This window comes from Octopus bimaculoides, chromosome 3 (assembly GCF_046866305.1).
Source record: "Octopus bimaculoides isolate indiv1 chromosome 3, ASM4686630v1, whole genome shotgun sequence".
Lineage (NCBI taxonomy): Eukaryota > Metazoa > Mollusca > Cephalopoda > Octopoda > Octopodidae > Octopus > Octopus bimaculoides.
In genome coordinates, this window is record NC_142930.1 from 123761062 (window position 1) to 123778561 (window position 17500).

At 34.7% G+C, this 17500-nt stretch overlaps 1 protein-coding gene across 4 annotated transcripts in view; it reads left to right on the forward strand.

The window, feature by feature from the left end:
- Positions 1-17500, forward strand: part of LOC106868708 (uncharacterized) — a 244967-nt gene that overhangs the window by 37536 nt on the left and 189931 nt on the right. For 2 of the 4 annotated variants that reach the window (XM_089349605.1, XM_089349607.1), the window contains exon 2: positions 12967-13023. The exons of the other annotated variants lie outside the window; for them this stretch is intronic. In XM_089349605.1, coding sequence (XP_089205731.1) covers positions 12967-13023 — 57 coding nt within the window. The remainder of the gene's footprint in view (positions 1-12966; positions 13024-17500) is intronic. 4 annotated transcript variants of the gene reach the window in all.

The following is a 17500-nucleotide window of genomic DNA, read 5'->3' on the forward strand; positions in this document are numbered from 1 at the left end:
TATATATATATATATATATATATATATATATATATATATATATATATATATATATATATATTGTAACCACATGTGGGCTGTTGGCGATTTTTCCCTCCATTTTCCTTCTCTCTTGAACTTTCCTCTGTCTCCTGTTTCTGAAGAAGAGCTTTGCTCGAAACGTAAAACTCCCTTTTTTTCCTTCTTTGAGTGCCTTATTAATATTTTGCATGCACCACGTCCTCGCGTTGTTGTTTTTTTCTTGTTGTCCTTTTTTTCCGTTTTTTAATTAACTGCATATATATATATATATATATATATATATATATATATGCAGTTGGCCCATAGCTTTGTTTTATATTTTCACATTTTCAGGTAAAAGTCACACGCAACATTCTGCATTATACTATTATACTGAAGTTAGTCAAAACTTTCGGAGACTCAAACAGTCGTCTTATATTATAAACAAATACAAGTTTGCCTCGATGTCTCTGCGACAGGATAGTCATCCAACACAGTGGCGTTCGATAACCAAACCTAGGGGAAGCGTTTGTTAGCTGACATCATCCGTACACCGGTTAATTTCTAAGAAATTATACCCATTAGAATTCAACTGGTCTATTCAATATTGGTGCCGGGAGTTGGTGCGCCAATCGTCGTAAAGTCGATTGGTCGTAAGTCGGATAAATCGGATAAGTCGTAAGTCGACAACGACCTGTATATATATATATAGATGTGTGTGTGTGTGTGTGAGTGTGTGTGTGTGTATGTGTGTGTGTGTGTGTGTGTGTGTGTGTGTGTGTGTGTGTGTGTGTGTGTGTGTGTGTGTATAGTAGAAGATGTTGCTCAACAAGCTGAACGTAGAACCATTTGGTTCGGAAACCCAAGTCTTACCACACGACAACGCCTGCGCGTAACATAACAGTGTTGTTTATATTTGAATATCATTATGTCACATTATTGTGATTCGGCAAATACAGAAACTGATTTAGTGGTTCGGCGAGTAGAAAAACTCTGTGAAATAAGTGCAAGGGTGGATATAATCGACAAAGCTTCAAAGTCGTGCTTCACCATGTCCACGGGCAAATGGAGAAATAACTGAATTGACAAAAAAGTCTAATTATTTACATTCGTATTTGTGAGTACACGCATACACACACATACATACACATACACACATGCAAACATATATATATATATGCACACGGCACTTATATACACACACATACACACATGCAAACATATATATATATATGCACACGGCACTTATATACACACACATGTACGCACACGTACGCCAGACACTCACACGTATGTATATACGTACATGCATATACAGTGTGGCCCAAAAGTAGGTTTACAGTTATTCAACTATTACTTTCGCATTCATATATTAGCAGTTTAGATCTTAATTATAAAAAAAAATATGAAACCATTGTTCTATGCTAATTTAGCTAATTGTAAGATGTTTTAAAAGAAATTTACGTGATAACTGTAAACCTACTTTTGGGCCACTCTGTATATATATTTAACGTTTTAATTTTTCAATTCTTTCACTGGATACAATGAATGGTCACCGCCACATGCACATTTTAACCTAGGGTGCCTTTTTTATTGTTCTTCTCCGTTTTTCTGCTTAGTTTCCATTTACTTGTATTCTGAAGAAAGGCTAATATTCGAAACGTCATAACAATAAACTAATACCATTTCTCTGTATATCAAACAAATAATTTTTATCGTAAACATACCTCGTCTTATTGATTTATCGTTTATATATATACAACTATGTCTCTATATAAATGTATGTAAGTATATATATACGTGTGTGTATACATGTATACATACACGTATAAATAAATATATATATATATATATATATATATATATATATATATATATATATATATACACACATATATATACATATATATATGTATATATGTATAGATATATGTATGCGTGTGTGTGTGTATCCACGTATGTATATTTGTGTATATATCTATATATGTATATATGTCTGCATAAGCTTGTATACATATGCATGTATATGTATGTATATGTGCATGTATATATGTACGTCTATGTACGTATAGGTATATATGCGCGTATGTGCGTGAACGTATGCGTGAATGCGCAGTGTGTGTGTTTGTGTGTAATTTCGGCATGTGAGATGTAATTACTAACATATGTTTCCATTAATCTGTATGCAAAAGAGAAAACAGTAACAGAAAATGTTGTTTTTTTTCCTCTTTTCACTTATTATTGTTGCTGTTTTGTTTTTCATAAATCTCCTATTGAAAAGAATTAAGAAAATTACGTTGGGGGATGCCAAAGCATTTAGCTATTAACATTAATCACTAGTTTATACAGCATCTACAAGCTGTGTTGTTTTAAAACTTCGGATGATTACATGGCCTACATTACTTAAATAGTTCCACACGCAAGCAAGGATATGTGTGTTTAAAACGTTCGTTTTTCAACCATATTCAGTCCCACTAGGCGGCACCTTGGGAAAGTGTCCTGTACTAAAACTCCGGTCCGGACGACCAATGCCTTGAATACTTTGTGAGTGAATTTGATAGAAGAAAAATGCATGGAGGCCCGTCATATATATCCATATATGTATATATATATATATATATATATATATATATATATATATATATATATATATATATATATATATATATATATATATATATATATGTATATATATATATAACCGATCTCTTCCTATCAAGGGTTCCAGACGAGCCTACCTCACAGATGAGGGCTGCAGCATCAAACTCCCTGATTGACCAAATGCCGTATATATGAGGCTTGAAATGATGGTGCAGCACAGTCAACTGTGGTGCCCCAGCATGACCGCAGCTTTGAAACTAAAACATTTAAAAGAAATTTGAAGAAATTTTTTAAAATATTATATATAGAGAGAGGGGGTAGAGAGAGTGAGAGAAAGATAAATATATATATACATGTATACGTATGTATGTAAGTGTGTATGTATGTTCTTATGTATGTATGTATGTATGTATGTATGTATGTATGTATGCATGTATGTATGTGTGTGTGTGTATGAGTGTGTGACTGTCCCCCACCAACTCTTGACAACTAGTGCTGGTTTGATACGGGCGTTTTTCCAATATTTATTTTTGCTTGCAATAGCCGTTTCTGTTGGTCAAATTATCGTATCTTCAGCTGCTTCAGATGCCAAGATATCAAAAATTATCAAAGTGTAGTACAACGCTTTTGCTATGGGAATGGTGAAATTATTTTTTTAGTTTTCTGAGAAAGTAACGTCTTCGACTTACGACACTTTTGCATAATAGCAACACTATATATATATATATATATATATATATATATATATATATATATATGTGTGTGTGTGTGTGTGTGTGTGTGTGTGTGTGTGGTTAATTTAAAATGCGGAGAAAAATGGAGAAAAAGACAATAAGAAAACCAACAACGTGGTGACATAGCACATGCAAAGTATTTTTAAAATACCCTCAGAGAAACGAAAGAGTGGTTGTTTACGTTTTGAGCATAGCTCTTCTTCGGAAACAGGAAACATATGAAAGTTCAAAGGAAAAGGAAAGAGGAAGAAAAGATTGCCAATAGTCCACGTCTAGTTACATTTTTGGAGTGACCGGAAGTAGAAGAACAAAGAGAAAGTGCTTTCTGGGACAGGAGAATGTGAAGAATGGTTGGTACCTGTGTGTACGAATGTGTACTCGCGCGCTTGTGTGTGGAGGCAGTAACTGAGTGTGTGTGTGCGTGGTAGCGTGTGTGTGTGTGGTGGTAACTGTGTGTGTGTGTGAGTCATATATATATATATATACATATGTATGGAAAGATGATGACACCTGCAGTGATAGCTGGGTGCAGTGATGGATGTATATATGAATATGCAGACACTTGCACGGTTCAGATTTCTTTATTCAATAACGTCCAATTCTAGTCTTCACTGCTCACATTTCACCTACGTTAAGTGCACCGCTATTCAACATATACTATTTCCCTTTCGGAAGAATTCTTCCTTCGCTACCACCAGCACCACCTCCACTGCCATCACCACTTGAATCACTACTACCACTACTATCACCATCACTTCTACCATGTTACTACCATTACTACCACAACCTCCACCACCATTTTTGTCTTTGTCTTTTTATCTCTTACTACTTCGGTCTAGCACTCAAGTTACGTATATGTATATGAGATATATGCTTGTACATACATAACTGTTTATCTATTTATCTATTTATCTATATATCTATGCTCGTGTACATATATATATATATATATATATATATATATATATATATATATATATATATATATATGTATGTATATATGTATGTATGTATGTATGTATGTATGTATGTATACAGCAAGAAAAGAGGGAGGGAGCTCCGTCGCTAGAAGATGGCAGGGGTTCACTCCCCTGCTCACAATTTATCGGATATATATATATACACATATACATATACATATACATACACACACTCACACATTCACACATGCACACCTGGAATTTATATTACAAGAATTATCCTAATGCATTTGGCATGTGGTATATACATACATATATGTGTGTATATATATATACATATGTATATATACACACACACAGAGATGTCCTACATGTGTATGTAATGTGGATTTCTCTTTCTTTCTTTCTTTCTCACCCTCTCTCTTCCTCTCTCTCTTTCTCACCCTTTCTCACCCTCTCTCTCTTTCTCTTTATATACATACATATATATGTGTGTGTGTGTGTGTATAATACCAAAACAGTAGAGAAAATATTACATATTTTTATTGTTGCTTTTACATTTCGTTCCATTGTTGTAGTTATTTATTTATTTATTTTTTGTACCTCCTCCTTCATCGCTCTCCATCACGGTACAGAACCACCACCCCCACCTCCACCACCACCACCACTCCACCACCTCCACCACCTCCACCACCACCTCCACCACCACCTCCACCACCACCACCACTACCACCACCACCGATCCATCTCCACCGCCACCTTCATCATCTGTTTAAATTCAGTCCAACCATAATTAGGTCACATAAGTAACTGGCCTGTTCTGCTTGCTAACTATGTGATTCATCAACAGAAGACAAAGATCTTTATTTTCAGATGGATTAAGAGCTTTGTCCGTTATGTCGGTGTGCTTGAGTGTACTCTAGGTCTAAAGGCACTCAAAACATGCTCCTTGAAATAACTACTAAACACACTTGTTTGTTCGGTGTTTGTCAGCGGAACTATTGCCACTGGCAACAGATTATTGCACACATCTCTCTCTACCCCCACCTCTCTCTCCCTCCCTCTCTCTCTCTCTCTCTCTCTCTCTCTTTCTCTCTATCTATCTATCTATAACTATCTATCTCTGACTATCTGTATATCTGTCTTCTCGCAATTTTATGCCGGTCCTTTTTTTTTTTTTTTACTTTCCAGGGGTTAAAATTATTTTGGTTGGCCTTTTTCGTGTATTTTATTATACGCAGATATACCAACAGAGAGCTGACAGAATCGCCAGCTAGCAGAACCGTTTGCACGCCGAGCAACGTGCTTAGCAAGATTTGTTCCGGCTTTACGTTCTGAGTTCAAGTGTCGCCGATGTCGACTTTTCCCTTAATAAGTCTCTTTCATATTTTTACCGTTCCAATCCCAGCTTTTCCAAATTGACACTTAGGCATATATTGACATAATCAAGTGTACAAATGGTTATTTGTATTATTGGGAATTTATATACGCATGAGTGTATGTATGTATAAAATTTTTTTAAAAGGCCAAATGGAAATATGTTGCTTTCACAAACACACTGATCCCCTTATCTACAGGTGAATGTATGCAACAGAAAATATGTGTGGTTAGGGAACAGGAAGTCCTTTCTCAATGTTTGCAATAGAACTATTCCTTCTAAAGTTATCCAAGGAACAGACAGCAGCTTTTAAACAGAACAGAATCTCGGACCGACAACATAAATCACTCTTATTTTCTTATTGCCCACAAGGGGCTAAACATAGAAGGGACAAACAAGGACAGACAAAGGGATTAAGTCGATTACATCGACCTCAGTGCGTAACTGGTACTTAATTTATCGACCCCGAAAGGGATGAAAGGCAAAGTCGACCTCGGCGGAAATTGAACCCAGAACGTAACGACAGACGAAATACCGCTAAGCATTTCGCCCGGTGTGCTAACGATTCTTCCAGCTCGCCGCCTTTAAATCACTCTTATCGCCTAACATAAGTTAACCGCCCAAAAATGCCAGTCTGACGCAGGGTTATATATTTACAACTGAGTGACCAGACGCAGCATCAAATTAAGCGTTTTCCCCCAGTACGGGAATCGAAACCACGATCTTGTGATCGAGAGTGCAACACCCTAACCATTAGGCCACGCGTCTTCAGCTGTCGACCATCAGTTTTACGATAAATATATTATCAGTCTAAAACTGGATCGATGTTCGTCTACTATTTCCTTACCCCGCTAAATTTCTAGCCTTGAACCTATTTTAGAAATTAGTATTCTGTATATACATCTAACTATGCATAGTTAGATGTATACAAGCGTATAATAGCTTGAGGCATACATATAGCTCATATGCGTATGTCTTAACGTAATTATCACACATACGCGCGCGTAGGCACACAAAACATGCACACTCACACACATACATATATACGTATATACTAGTTTCATCTGGGTGTGCACACACACGTATACACACACACACACACAAGCATATATATATATATATATATATATATATATATATATATATATATATATATATATATATTCTTTTATTTGTTTCAGTCATTTGCTTGTGATCATGCTGGACCACTTATATATATTTTTATATATAGTTATATATACTATTCTGCTTAAATAATGGAACTGCAGATACAATATCCTTACGTATTTCACGTCTGTTTTCATTCCTCCACTTCACTCTGTATTTCATATCTTCTCTATAATAACTTTTACTTAAACATTTTCTCGCACCGTCTCTGATGAAGGGATATATAAAATATCCCGGAAACAGCTGTAAGACCTCTTTATAAATGTTCTGAAACTATTTACAGCCTTGAATGTTTTTATCTCATTCTGTTAATTTATATATATATATATATGTATATATATATATATATATATATATATATATATATATATATATATATATATATATATATATATATATATATATATATATATATACATATATATATGTATGTACATATATATATATGTAAGTATGTATGTATGTATATGTATGTACAGACAAAGCTAAAAGTATAGTCGCATATATATATGTGTACGTAAACTATAAACGTAGCTTTTGCCCGGTGTTGATTTTTAAGACCCGGTGTTTATCATCAGATAACAGATGCCGTATAAATCTCCTTCTAACTAATACTCGATAGGATACCTATCTGATTTTACCAGATGGGGTGATACATTCGCTTGACAGATATATATAAACTAAGGCAAGCATAGAATAAAGTCAATAGTGTTCTAAGCAGAAAAGTACAACGTAACACCTTCCAGTAAATTCTACGCATGACCTATTTATTAATTGGCATGTAATTATTAATTACAAATGTACTATTCGGATTTTAATATCTTAAAAGTTTATTACAATGTATATCTCGCGTCCTAACTTTCGTCGTAATTTTTTATATATCTACAGCAAATGTAAATATATATGTATGAGTGGCTCTGCGGTAAGTAGCTTGCTTACCAACCACATGTTTCGGGTTTCAGTCACACTGCGTAGCACTTTGGGCAAGTGTCTTCTAATATAGCCTCGAGCCGACCAAAGCTTTATGATTGAATTTGGTAGACGGAAACTGAAAGAAGCTTGTCGTGTATATATATGTATATGTTTGTGTGTGTGTGTGTGTGTGTGTATGTGTGTTTGTGCTTGTTTTATCTTGTGAAATATATTCTGAAAGCTTCGTTCAGAATTTATCATACAGACATTGTCGCTGATCTGGAAACGTGTTCAGACGCGTTAAATGATGCTGTATCAACCAAGTATTTCCCTATGTATGACTTTCTTTTTCGGAGCGTTTGTTTACCGTCTCTTAAAACAAGAATAGTTTAAATAATTTTATCTTGTAACGTATTTCACATACAACTGTCACACCGTTTATCATTTAATAACTTACTGAATCAAGTAATATTCTAATGAAAAAAAAGAGAAAGTTATTGATAAAACATTAGCGGCGAGAGACCCACTGTAACAATTTAAAGAGGGCTTAAGATATATTTTCAAAATTACTAAGTGAGAAGATTTAGTCAGTCGATTGTTGCAGTTCCAATTTTTTTACTCAAGAAATTCAATGGCAAACAATCGCAAAAATAAAAATAAATCAAAACATTATCGAATAAATCACATATTGATTGCATAATAGGAAATAATCACAAAAATAAATCAAATATTATTGAATAAGTTAAATATTGATCGCATAATAGGAAATGTGTTATGCGTATTCTTATCATTGTTCTTGCTGCGTTGGTGTTTAAACACTCAAGTTATTAACCCTGTTCAGGTAAATACACCAAAAGCATTCTGACTATGAACATCCTACCCGCAATTCAGATATATTTATTTCATACTGTATTATATACTACGTGCTCATAAATGTTTAAGACAGAATAGTTTGATTTGAAGGACATTATGCTAATGTTTCTGGAAGAACCTTTTCGTAATCAAGGACTACTATTTAAATGCCTTTTCCCATGCATCCCAAGTATTTTCTTTCAGGAGCTCAAACAGTCCAAGACACTCAGGTTAAGAAGCGCTCACGTAAAGACTACATCGCTGGCTCGTTTTTCTTTGCCTGAAGCAGTTGACAGCTCTTCATTATAAACTCGTAAACAGTGCTTTAATATACTCACTTTTAAGAAAACTGAACAAAGAAGAAAGGAAAAAATCTTTTCTTTTTTTTTTTTTTTAGTTAGAAGCGTGTTGATAAATAGAGTGAAAGGAATTGTCTGATAGAGAATTAACATCTTTACTGCAGGTTTTTCTCTATAGAATTATTACATTGATGTACATTTTGCTGCCAAAAGAAACTTTCCTTCATAACTGTGCTGTTGTTAATTATTCTTTCTAATTTGGGCTCAAAGCCAGCAATTGTAAAGGGAGCAGAAAATTGATTATATCGATCTCAGTGCTCCACTGGTACTTATTTTATCGACTTCGAAAAGATGTTTCGAGTGCAGCCGGAAACCACTCTAATTAGAACGTTGGACAGAATGCCTCACGGTTTTTTATTCTGAGTCTCTGTGTTCTGAGTTAAAGTACTGCCGAGGTCAACTTTGCTTCTCATCCTTTCGGAGTCAAAAAAAGAACGAACTCAGAGAAGGTGGTGGACTAGAGGATCAAATAGAAGGTGGTGTGGTCCAAACTGGTGGTTTTCTTTGAATAGAAATCGGTGACAATGATAAGGAAAGCTTGCGTGCATGAACAACTACTGCTCACCTTCAAAACGTTTTGCTCAGCTCTGTACCTTCATGATCTAAATTGGAAGATATCCTACAAGAAACAGAATAAAGTCACATTCCTACTCATTCATTATTGGATAACTTCCTTTGGAAAAGAAACACATTCTTTACTGACAAACTGCTTGTTTGTTGTTATTTTTTCCAACCGCTTACATCTAATAGTGCTCCTTGTCTCGTAACACTAGCGAAAGAATGATTATTATGTTGTTGTGATTCTTTCTGTTTGTGTCGTGTGAATTAATTCTTTCACTTCTTAAAATTAAATATTTTCCTCATTTAATAAAAAGTAAGTTTTCTGTTCAACTCTGTTTATTTTTTGCTGTTGATATTTTTTTTCTGTTTGTACTCTGTGTTGTTAAGTTCAAAGTTAGTTTTCTTGGGGCGTTCCCCGCTGTTTTAGCACAAGAAATCTCATTGAAATGAAATGTAAACACACGAAAATAAAATTATAATATATCTGAAAACAGACGCTCTTTGTTCAACCCAAATATTTGGGCAAACGTTCACACTGTTCGTGAGGTGACGTGTTTGAAAATAATTCGAAAACAGAAAGCTTTACATTCAGTAAATATAGCAAAAATCCAGTTTTATCTGAGCGACCGAAAAATAAGTGCGTTCAGAGTAAACGACATTAATAATAATAATAATAATAATAATAATAATAATAATAATAATAATAATAATAATAATAATAATAATAATAATAATAATGATATGTAAACACTACAAAACCAACACTCCTGCTTACTGGTATGAACATCATCCTGAGCCCGTCACTGACGGTAAAAATGTCACTATCCTCTAGGATTTTCCTGTCAACACTGACAGAGCTATCCAGGCTAATCGGCCAGACATAATTATTAAAGACAGAGAAGAACATACTTGTAGACTAATAAACGTAAGTGTTCCCACTGATAAAAATATATCTGTAAAGGAATTTGGCACACTAAGTAAATATAAAGATCTGGAAATTGAAATACAAATGATGTGGTATCTTAAAGCAAGGATTGTTCCTGTTATTGTAGGTGCCCTAGGTATGATAAAAAAAAATAGGGATGTCAGGCAACGCCCCAGGAGAACCATGTCTCTGAAAAATCCAAAAGATTGTGCTGACAAGTACTATACACATCCTTAGAGAAACCCTATCAATTTAGATGTCTGTGTTGTATTACATGGAGATATTTCGTTACTGCTCCTGCCACTTTCCCTCCCCAAGCTTTCAGTCATACTGTAACATCTCTTATCCATCACTCGCCCTGGGACGCTGAGTGTGTCTTGGCAAGTGATTGTAACAAACATGCAAATTAAAAGTTAATAATAATAATAATAATAATAATAATAATAATAATAATAATAATAATAATAATAATAATAATAATAATAATAAAGGGGCGCTAAAGCTGCTTTGACAAATAATGACATTATTGTATTTACTTTATCATCATAGCAATTCCAAACGATTATAATATTGTGACTGGAGGGAGCACTGAAAATCAAGCAATAACTACACCGATCTAGCTATTGAACTAACAACATTATAGGAACGTATCTATCATTCTATCTTTGTATTGATACAAATATAGTGAGATGCAACCATTTCTGTGAAGATATCAACAATTTCCCAAATTCTTTATAAGACATCGAGGCGTTCTTAAAACAAATTAGCGATGCTAGGATTTGTAAGATTATTAGGGTAATCCCACTCAGTAATTAAGCATATTTGATAAACTTTAGTATATCTTCTTAACTCTGTACATCATCATTCTCCTTGAAAATCCTATGTAACCTAGAATACTTCTAAGATGTTTCTCGTTGTATATACTCGTTAACCTTGAATATTTTTTTTTAACCTTTAGCATTTGGTTCTCCTATCAAGGATGTTATTCACAACCTTCAACACTTCTAAGCATGTTTTTTCAAGATGTACATAGTTCTTATTTCAAAAAACAAAACATTAGGAGTATTTCTCGCATAAATAACAACAACAACAACAATAATGATGATAATCCTTGGGGAGGCTTCTGGTGACCAAACTTCAGGATAATATCTTTAATAATTAGATTAGCATGCAATAGTATTTTATAATAATAATAATAATAATAATAATAATAATAATAATAATAATAATTTTGGCACAAGGCCACCAACTCAAAGAAAGCGGACAAGTCGATTAAATCGATCCCAGTCTTCAACTGGTACTTATTTCACAGTTTTATATTTAAGAATTATGTACATTATTTACATTATTTACATTTGACGGGCATGCAGGATAGTGGTTAAGAGCGCGGGCTACTAACCCCAAGATTCCGAGTTCGATTCCAGGCAGTAAGCTGAATAATAATAATATCACATTTGGAAACATTGGTGTTTTGCTCAACATCCTTAAACAAACATTATTCAGGGACCTTTTGAGCGGGATGGGCTACTCGACCTGAAGAAAATTCTAACTGGGCCCCACCTGCGTGGTCATGCGCTGTTTATCTTGATATGAGATCACCATGTCGCGCACATATGGTTGTGATGCTTGTGCCTGGTGTACCCTTATCAGACGGGTAGTCATGATGGGTATAATGGGCTTCGTATATTTTACCCCAGTGTCACTTTGATGGCAAGGACTGCTCTCTCACTCAATAATAATAATAACAATATCGAAAAATCCCTTAATAATGAGAACCCAGGTTCGAAATTTCCCCCAAGACACCTGATGAAGGCTGGAGGGTATATCAGCCGAAACGTTGTGTTAACAACAAACAGGATGAGGACAAATATCCGTTAAATGTAAATAATGTAAATAATGGTACTTATTTCATCAACTCCGAAAAGGTGAAAGGCAAAATAGACCTCAGCGAAATTTGAACTCAAAACGTAGAGACGGACCAAATGCCGCTAGGCATTTTGCCCGGCGTACTACCGATTCTATAACAACAACAACAGTAATAACATCAACAATAGCAACGACGACGATGATGATGATGATGTAGTAGTAGTAGTAGTAGTAGTAGTAGTAGTAGTAGTAGTAGTAAAGACGGCTCTTTAATTTAAGTACATTACATATACCAGGACCAAATAAATCTACTTCCCTTCCCTCCCCCTACACACACACTTAAGTATATGTATGACCTTGTGATGTTACTACGAGACATTCTTTACATAATTTAAGAGCGAGGATTTGGTAGAATCCTTAGACTAAACGCCCTACAAGCACAGTAATTTAGTAATAGAGTATTTTGATTTATCCATCTAAGTCTGTGCTTAAATTTCCGCCATTGCCTACTTTATTTTTTTCATTCTCCCTTCTAGTATCAGTAAACTATAATTTAGTTATATATTGCATTGTGATCGATTCGTTCGACCACACCCTTCTCGTTAAATGCTCTGTGTGGCCTTGTGCCATATCATATAATATGAAGTTTTGTATCTATTAAAATACACGTTTCAATATCCGTTTCCTTCAGAGATTCCATTTTGAGGCTAGCAACGCAGCCAAAGAATAGACTGTCCGCGTCAAAAAGGTAAAATAAACAATTATATAACAGTATCATATTATCTGATAAGCAGTAATCATCAGAGCCTCGAAAATGAAAAAAAATGTAATAATAATGTTATCTCCTTTATCAGCAATGGCTAAATGTGTGATATATTTTCTATTACATATCAGCGCCATTGCACGCATGCATAAAACTATCAGAAAATTCGGTTAAGAAAAATATGTTTTTAAAGAATTTTTTTTTTAATGATTGCTCATTACTTGGAATAGTAGTGTATTATCGTCTTTGGATGATGTTGGTAGCTGATGTTGTAGAAGTAAGTTTAGAAGTCAATGATTGTAGGTTCAATCTCAGATAACAATAACTTGTTTTATTTGTATTTTTGTTGTTGCTGTTGTTGTTGCTGTTTATTAGTTCACGAACTAATGAGAAACCCCCCCCCCACCTCATCATCTTTCATGCCTTTTCCAATCGGGTTCTAAGTAATAATGATATGGGTGAGGGAAAATGCACGGAAGAGCGTTCTTAGATAATATTGCAAATACCATAGCGTTTCACATACTCTTTACTCTTCCTCTTTTACTCTTTTACTTGTTTCAGTAATTTGATTGCGGCCATGCTGGAGCACCACCTTTATTCGAGCAAATCGATCCCAGGACTTATTCCTTGGAAGCCTAGTACTTATTCTATCGGTCTCTTATGCCGAACCGCTAAGTTGCAGGCAAGTAATAAAGGTCCGCATATCTCACTGTAACAGACTATGGATCGCCGTGTCCTCATAATATATTTGAAAAATTACTTAAGTATAAGAAGCCAATGAGTGTGAAATCAGATCTAACGAGAAAACAACCTCTACCTGGTTACTTCTTGATCTGCTGAGCATAGTAGCCAAATATCCGCCAGATCATCATTCTAGTGTCTTTAAACGAAGATGGACGTTGGATGATGTTGTTCAGAAAATATAATAACAGGCTGGAGAGAGGGAATAAAGAAGGGGAACGTTCACAGAACAATAGAAGATGATAACGGTTGGAATGTCTTTGTCCGTAAGTCTGCTCGATCAGGGCGAAGATGGGATGAGGGCTATAGAGAAGTAGTTTGGGGTACTAGAAGAAGGAGGAGCAGGAGGAGGAGATGAAGTTGAAGTTGATGATGACAAAGAAAAAGGAGGGAAGTAAGAAGAAGAAGAAGAAGAAGAAGAAGAAGAAGAAGAAGAAAAGGAGGAGGAGAGAAGAAAAGGCGGAGGAGAGAAGAAGAAGAAGAAGAAGAAGAAGAAGAAGAAGAAGAAGAAGAGGAGGAGGAGGAGGAGGAGGAGGAAGAGGAGGAAGAAGAAGAAGAAGAAGAAGAAGAGGGAGAGGAGGAGGAGAAGAAGAAAAAGAAGAGGAGGTAGAGGAGGAGAAGAAAAGGAGAAAAAGAAGAAGAGGAGGAAGAAGAAGAAGAAGAAGAAGAAGAACAAGAAGAAGAAGAAGAAGAAGAAGAAGAAGAACATCAGCAACATCAGCAACTACAACAACAACCACGACCACGAATACGGGTGCAACAGCAACAACATCAACGATAACCACGACGATGACTATGACAACGGCGACAGCAAATACGGCAAAAGGGACCAAACCTGGAATGCCAAAGATGGTAAAACGTCAAACTAAAAGAGTTCCTGCGTTTTCATAAATTCCAATCTACGTTTCAGCTTAATTTCCACCGTAGCCATCATTGATTTGTATCTGTCCGAGATTCAATATTATAAACAGTATGCGGTGATTTGTAACACTTGAAACCGATACAAGGGTACGTGCTCTTTCGGAAACCTTGAATTCACGCATGTGTGGGTACGTGTATGGGGCTTATTAAAAGGATGGGAGCAGCGCTTAATAAAAGCTGATTGTGCATATGTCACTACTCGGAGTTTCTTGTTCGTGATCGTCAGGAGAATATTTCCTAAAGGCCGAGAAGATATTTCGAGTAATTACGCACGGAGAATGGACTTTGCATTAGCAACAGAAATAATAATAATGATTATTATTATTATTATCTTTTCTGCTATAGGCACAAGACCTGAAATTTGTGGGGAGAGGACTAGTCGATCACATCGATCCAAGTGGTACTTAATTTATCGACTGGTAGTTAATTTATCGACTCCGAAAGCATGAAAAGCAAAGTCGACCTCGGCGGAATTTGAACTCAGAGCGTAGCGACGAGCGAAATACTGCTATGCATTTCGTCCAACGCGCTAACAATTCTGCCAGCTCGCTGCCTTAAATAATAATAATAATAATAATAATAATAATAATAATAATAATAATAATAATAATAATAATAATAATAATAATAATAATAATAATAATAATAATAATAATAATAATAATAAAATATTTACTTATGAGTGTGTGTAGTTTGGTAGTACGTACAGGATAAATGGAACTTAAAGACAATGTTTTTTTAAATATGTTTTTATTTTTATTTTTAATCGGCAGAAGTTACACATCGATTTATTGAACTAGTTAACAAGCAGACTATTTGAGCAAAAACAAAAAAAAAAATGATTATTCACGTGATCCTCCAATTTTTTTTTTTTTTTTTTCTCAAACAACCCAGAGATAATTATGTCAACATAATATATTATATACAATAACGGGCAAATTCTCATATTTGTATTCATAGGTATGTATGTATGTATGTATGTATGTATGTATGTATGTATATACAATATATGCACGCACACACACATGTCTTTAGCGCTGAAAAATTTTTTACGCATGTTGGAGGTATACTTATGTTTCTTTGCATGTGGAGTAATGCTGTGCTCTGAGCGTATTTGATATTGCTGCACAAATGTTGATGCAATCGAGTAGTAGTAGTAGTAGTAGTAGTAGTAGTAGTAGTAGTAGTAGTAGTAGTAGTAGTAGTAGTAGTAGTAGTTAGCACCAGCAGCAGTGTAAAAGCTGACCTCTCTCCTGACATATGTTTACCAAAAGCTACATGCATCGCTCCTACACTGCCAGCTGGCTTAAAGTAAACTAAACGATCTCTCTGCCAGTATCCTAGCGATATTGTTAAGCTCCCAGCGAGCCGAGTTTGTGAACCGGTTTCAAGTCCCTGTTGGCTCCAGTTGTATTTGTTTCATCTGAAGAGACGATCAGTGTATCTAACAGTAGGTAACATCCTGCAGTGTGAATGGTAAACGGCAGGCTCTCGTTCATGTTATTCACATCACAAGACTGCTATATTGACCTAACGAACGTACGGGCGACCCAGAAGGTTGCAATCATAGAGATGGTTTCGGCAAGGAATTTAGTGCAGGATTTTTTGCGGTTTGCGAAATGAGATAAGATGAACGAGATAAGAAATAAATAAATAAATAAATAAATAGATAAATGACTGTTGAATTCCTCGTATGGGTATTGGGTGAGAGAACTATTTAATTTGTTGGCTCAAAGACACAAGAACCGTTCTCGAAGCGATAAAAGAAACTCTTAAATCAGTGTTGTTTGTGAAAAAACAATGACTGTTGTTTCTGTTGTATAGCTGCAAACCAACCGCTAAGTCGAGTACTTATGACAAGATGTTATCCATCCATGACCATCTCGTCTATATATATACATACAAACACACATACATTTATATACAAATATAGGTATATATATAGAGAGAGATAGATAGATAGATGGATCATAGATTACAATGAAACATTCGGACAGATGGACGATACAAGGCGGACAAGAGAAACAACAATCATGTATATATATGTATGTATGTATGTATATATATATATATATATGTATAAATTATGTACACATATATATGTATACATACAGGTATATGTATGTATATGTGTGTGAATGTGTGTCTATATATATATATATATATATATATATATATATATATATATATATGTATATATATATATATATGTATAAATTATGTACACATATATATGTATACATACAGGTATATGTATGTATATGTGTGTGAATGTGTGTCTATATATATATATATATATATATATATACTCTACCTCTGGTATTTGAGTACTCTTTTTTTCCACCTTGTTGCACATTTCATGTGCTTACTCCGGTATATATATATATATATATATATATATATATATATATATATATATATATGTATATAATACTCCTTGTATTTCCAAAAATGCAGGCTGCAATTTATTGTTGTTTCCTTCTTGTTGTTGTTGTTGTTGTTGTTGTTGTTGTTGTTGTTGTTATTTAGCTGCGGCTCAATCCCGATCGACCACAGCTATGACAAAAGGTGTTACATCTGTGACCATCTCTTCTGGGGTTTTTTTGTACGTCTCGGACAGCATTATATAACATATCCTTTTCTTTTCAATAACGTTAGGAGCAATTTAAGAAAGACTTTTTATTTTTTATTTTAGTTATTTTTTTAAAATTTATTTATTTATTTTTGCTCTATTTCTTGCAACACAAATCGAGCGGGTCAAGCCACTCTTGGCTAATAGCGTTTGGTAAGTCGAGGCATG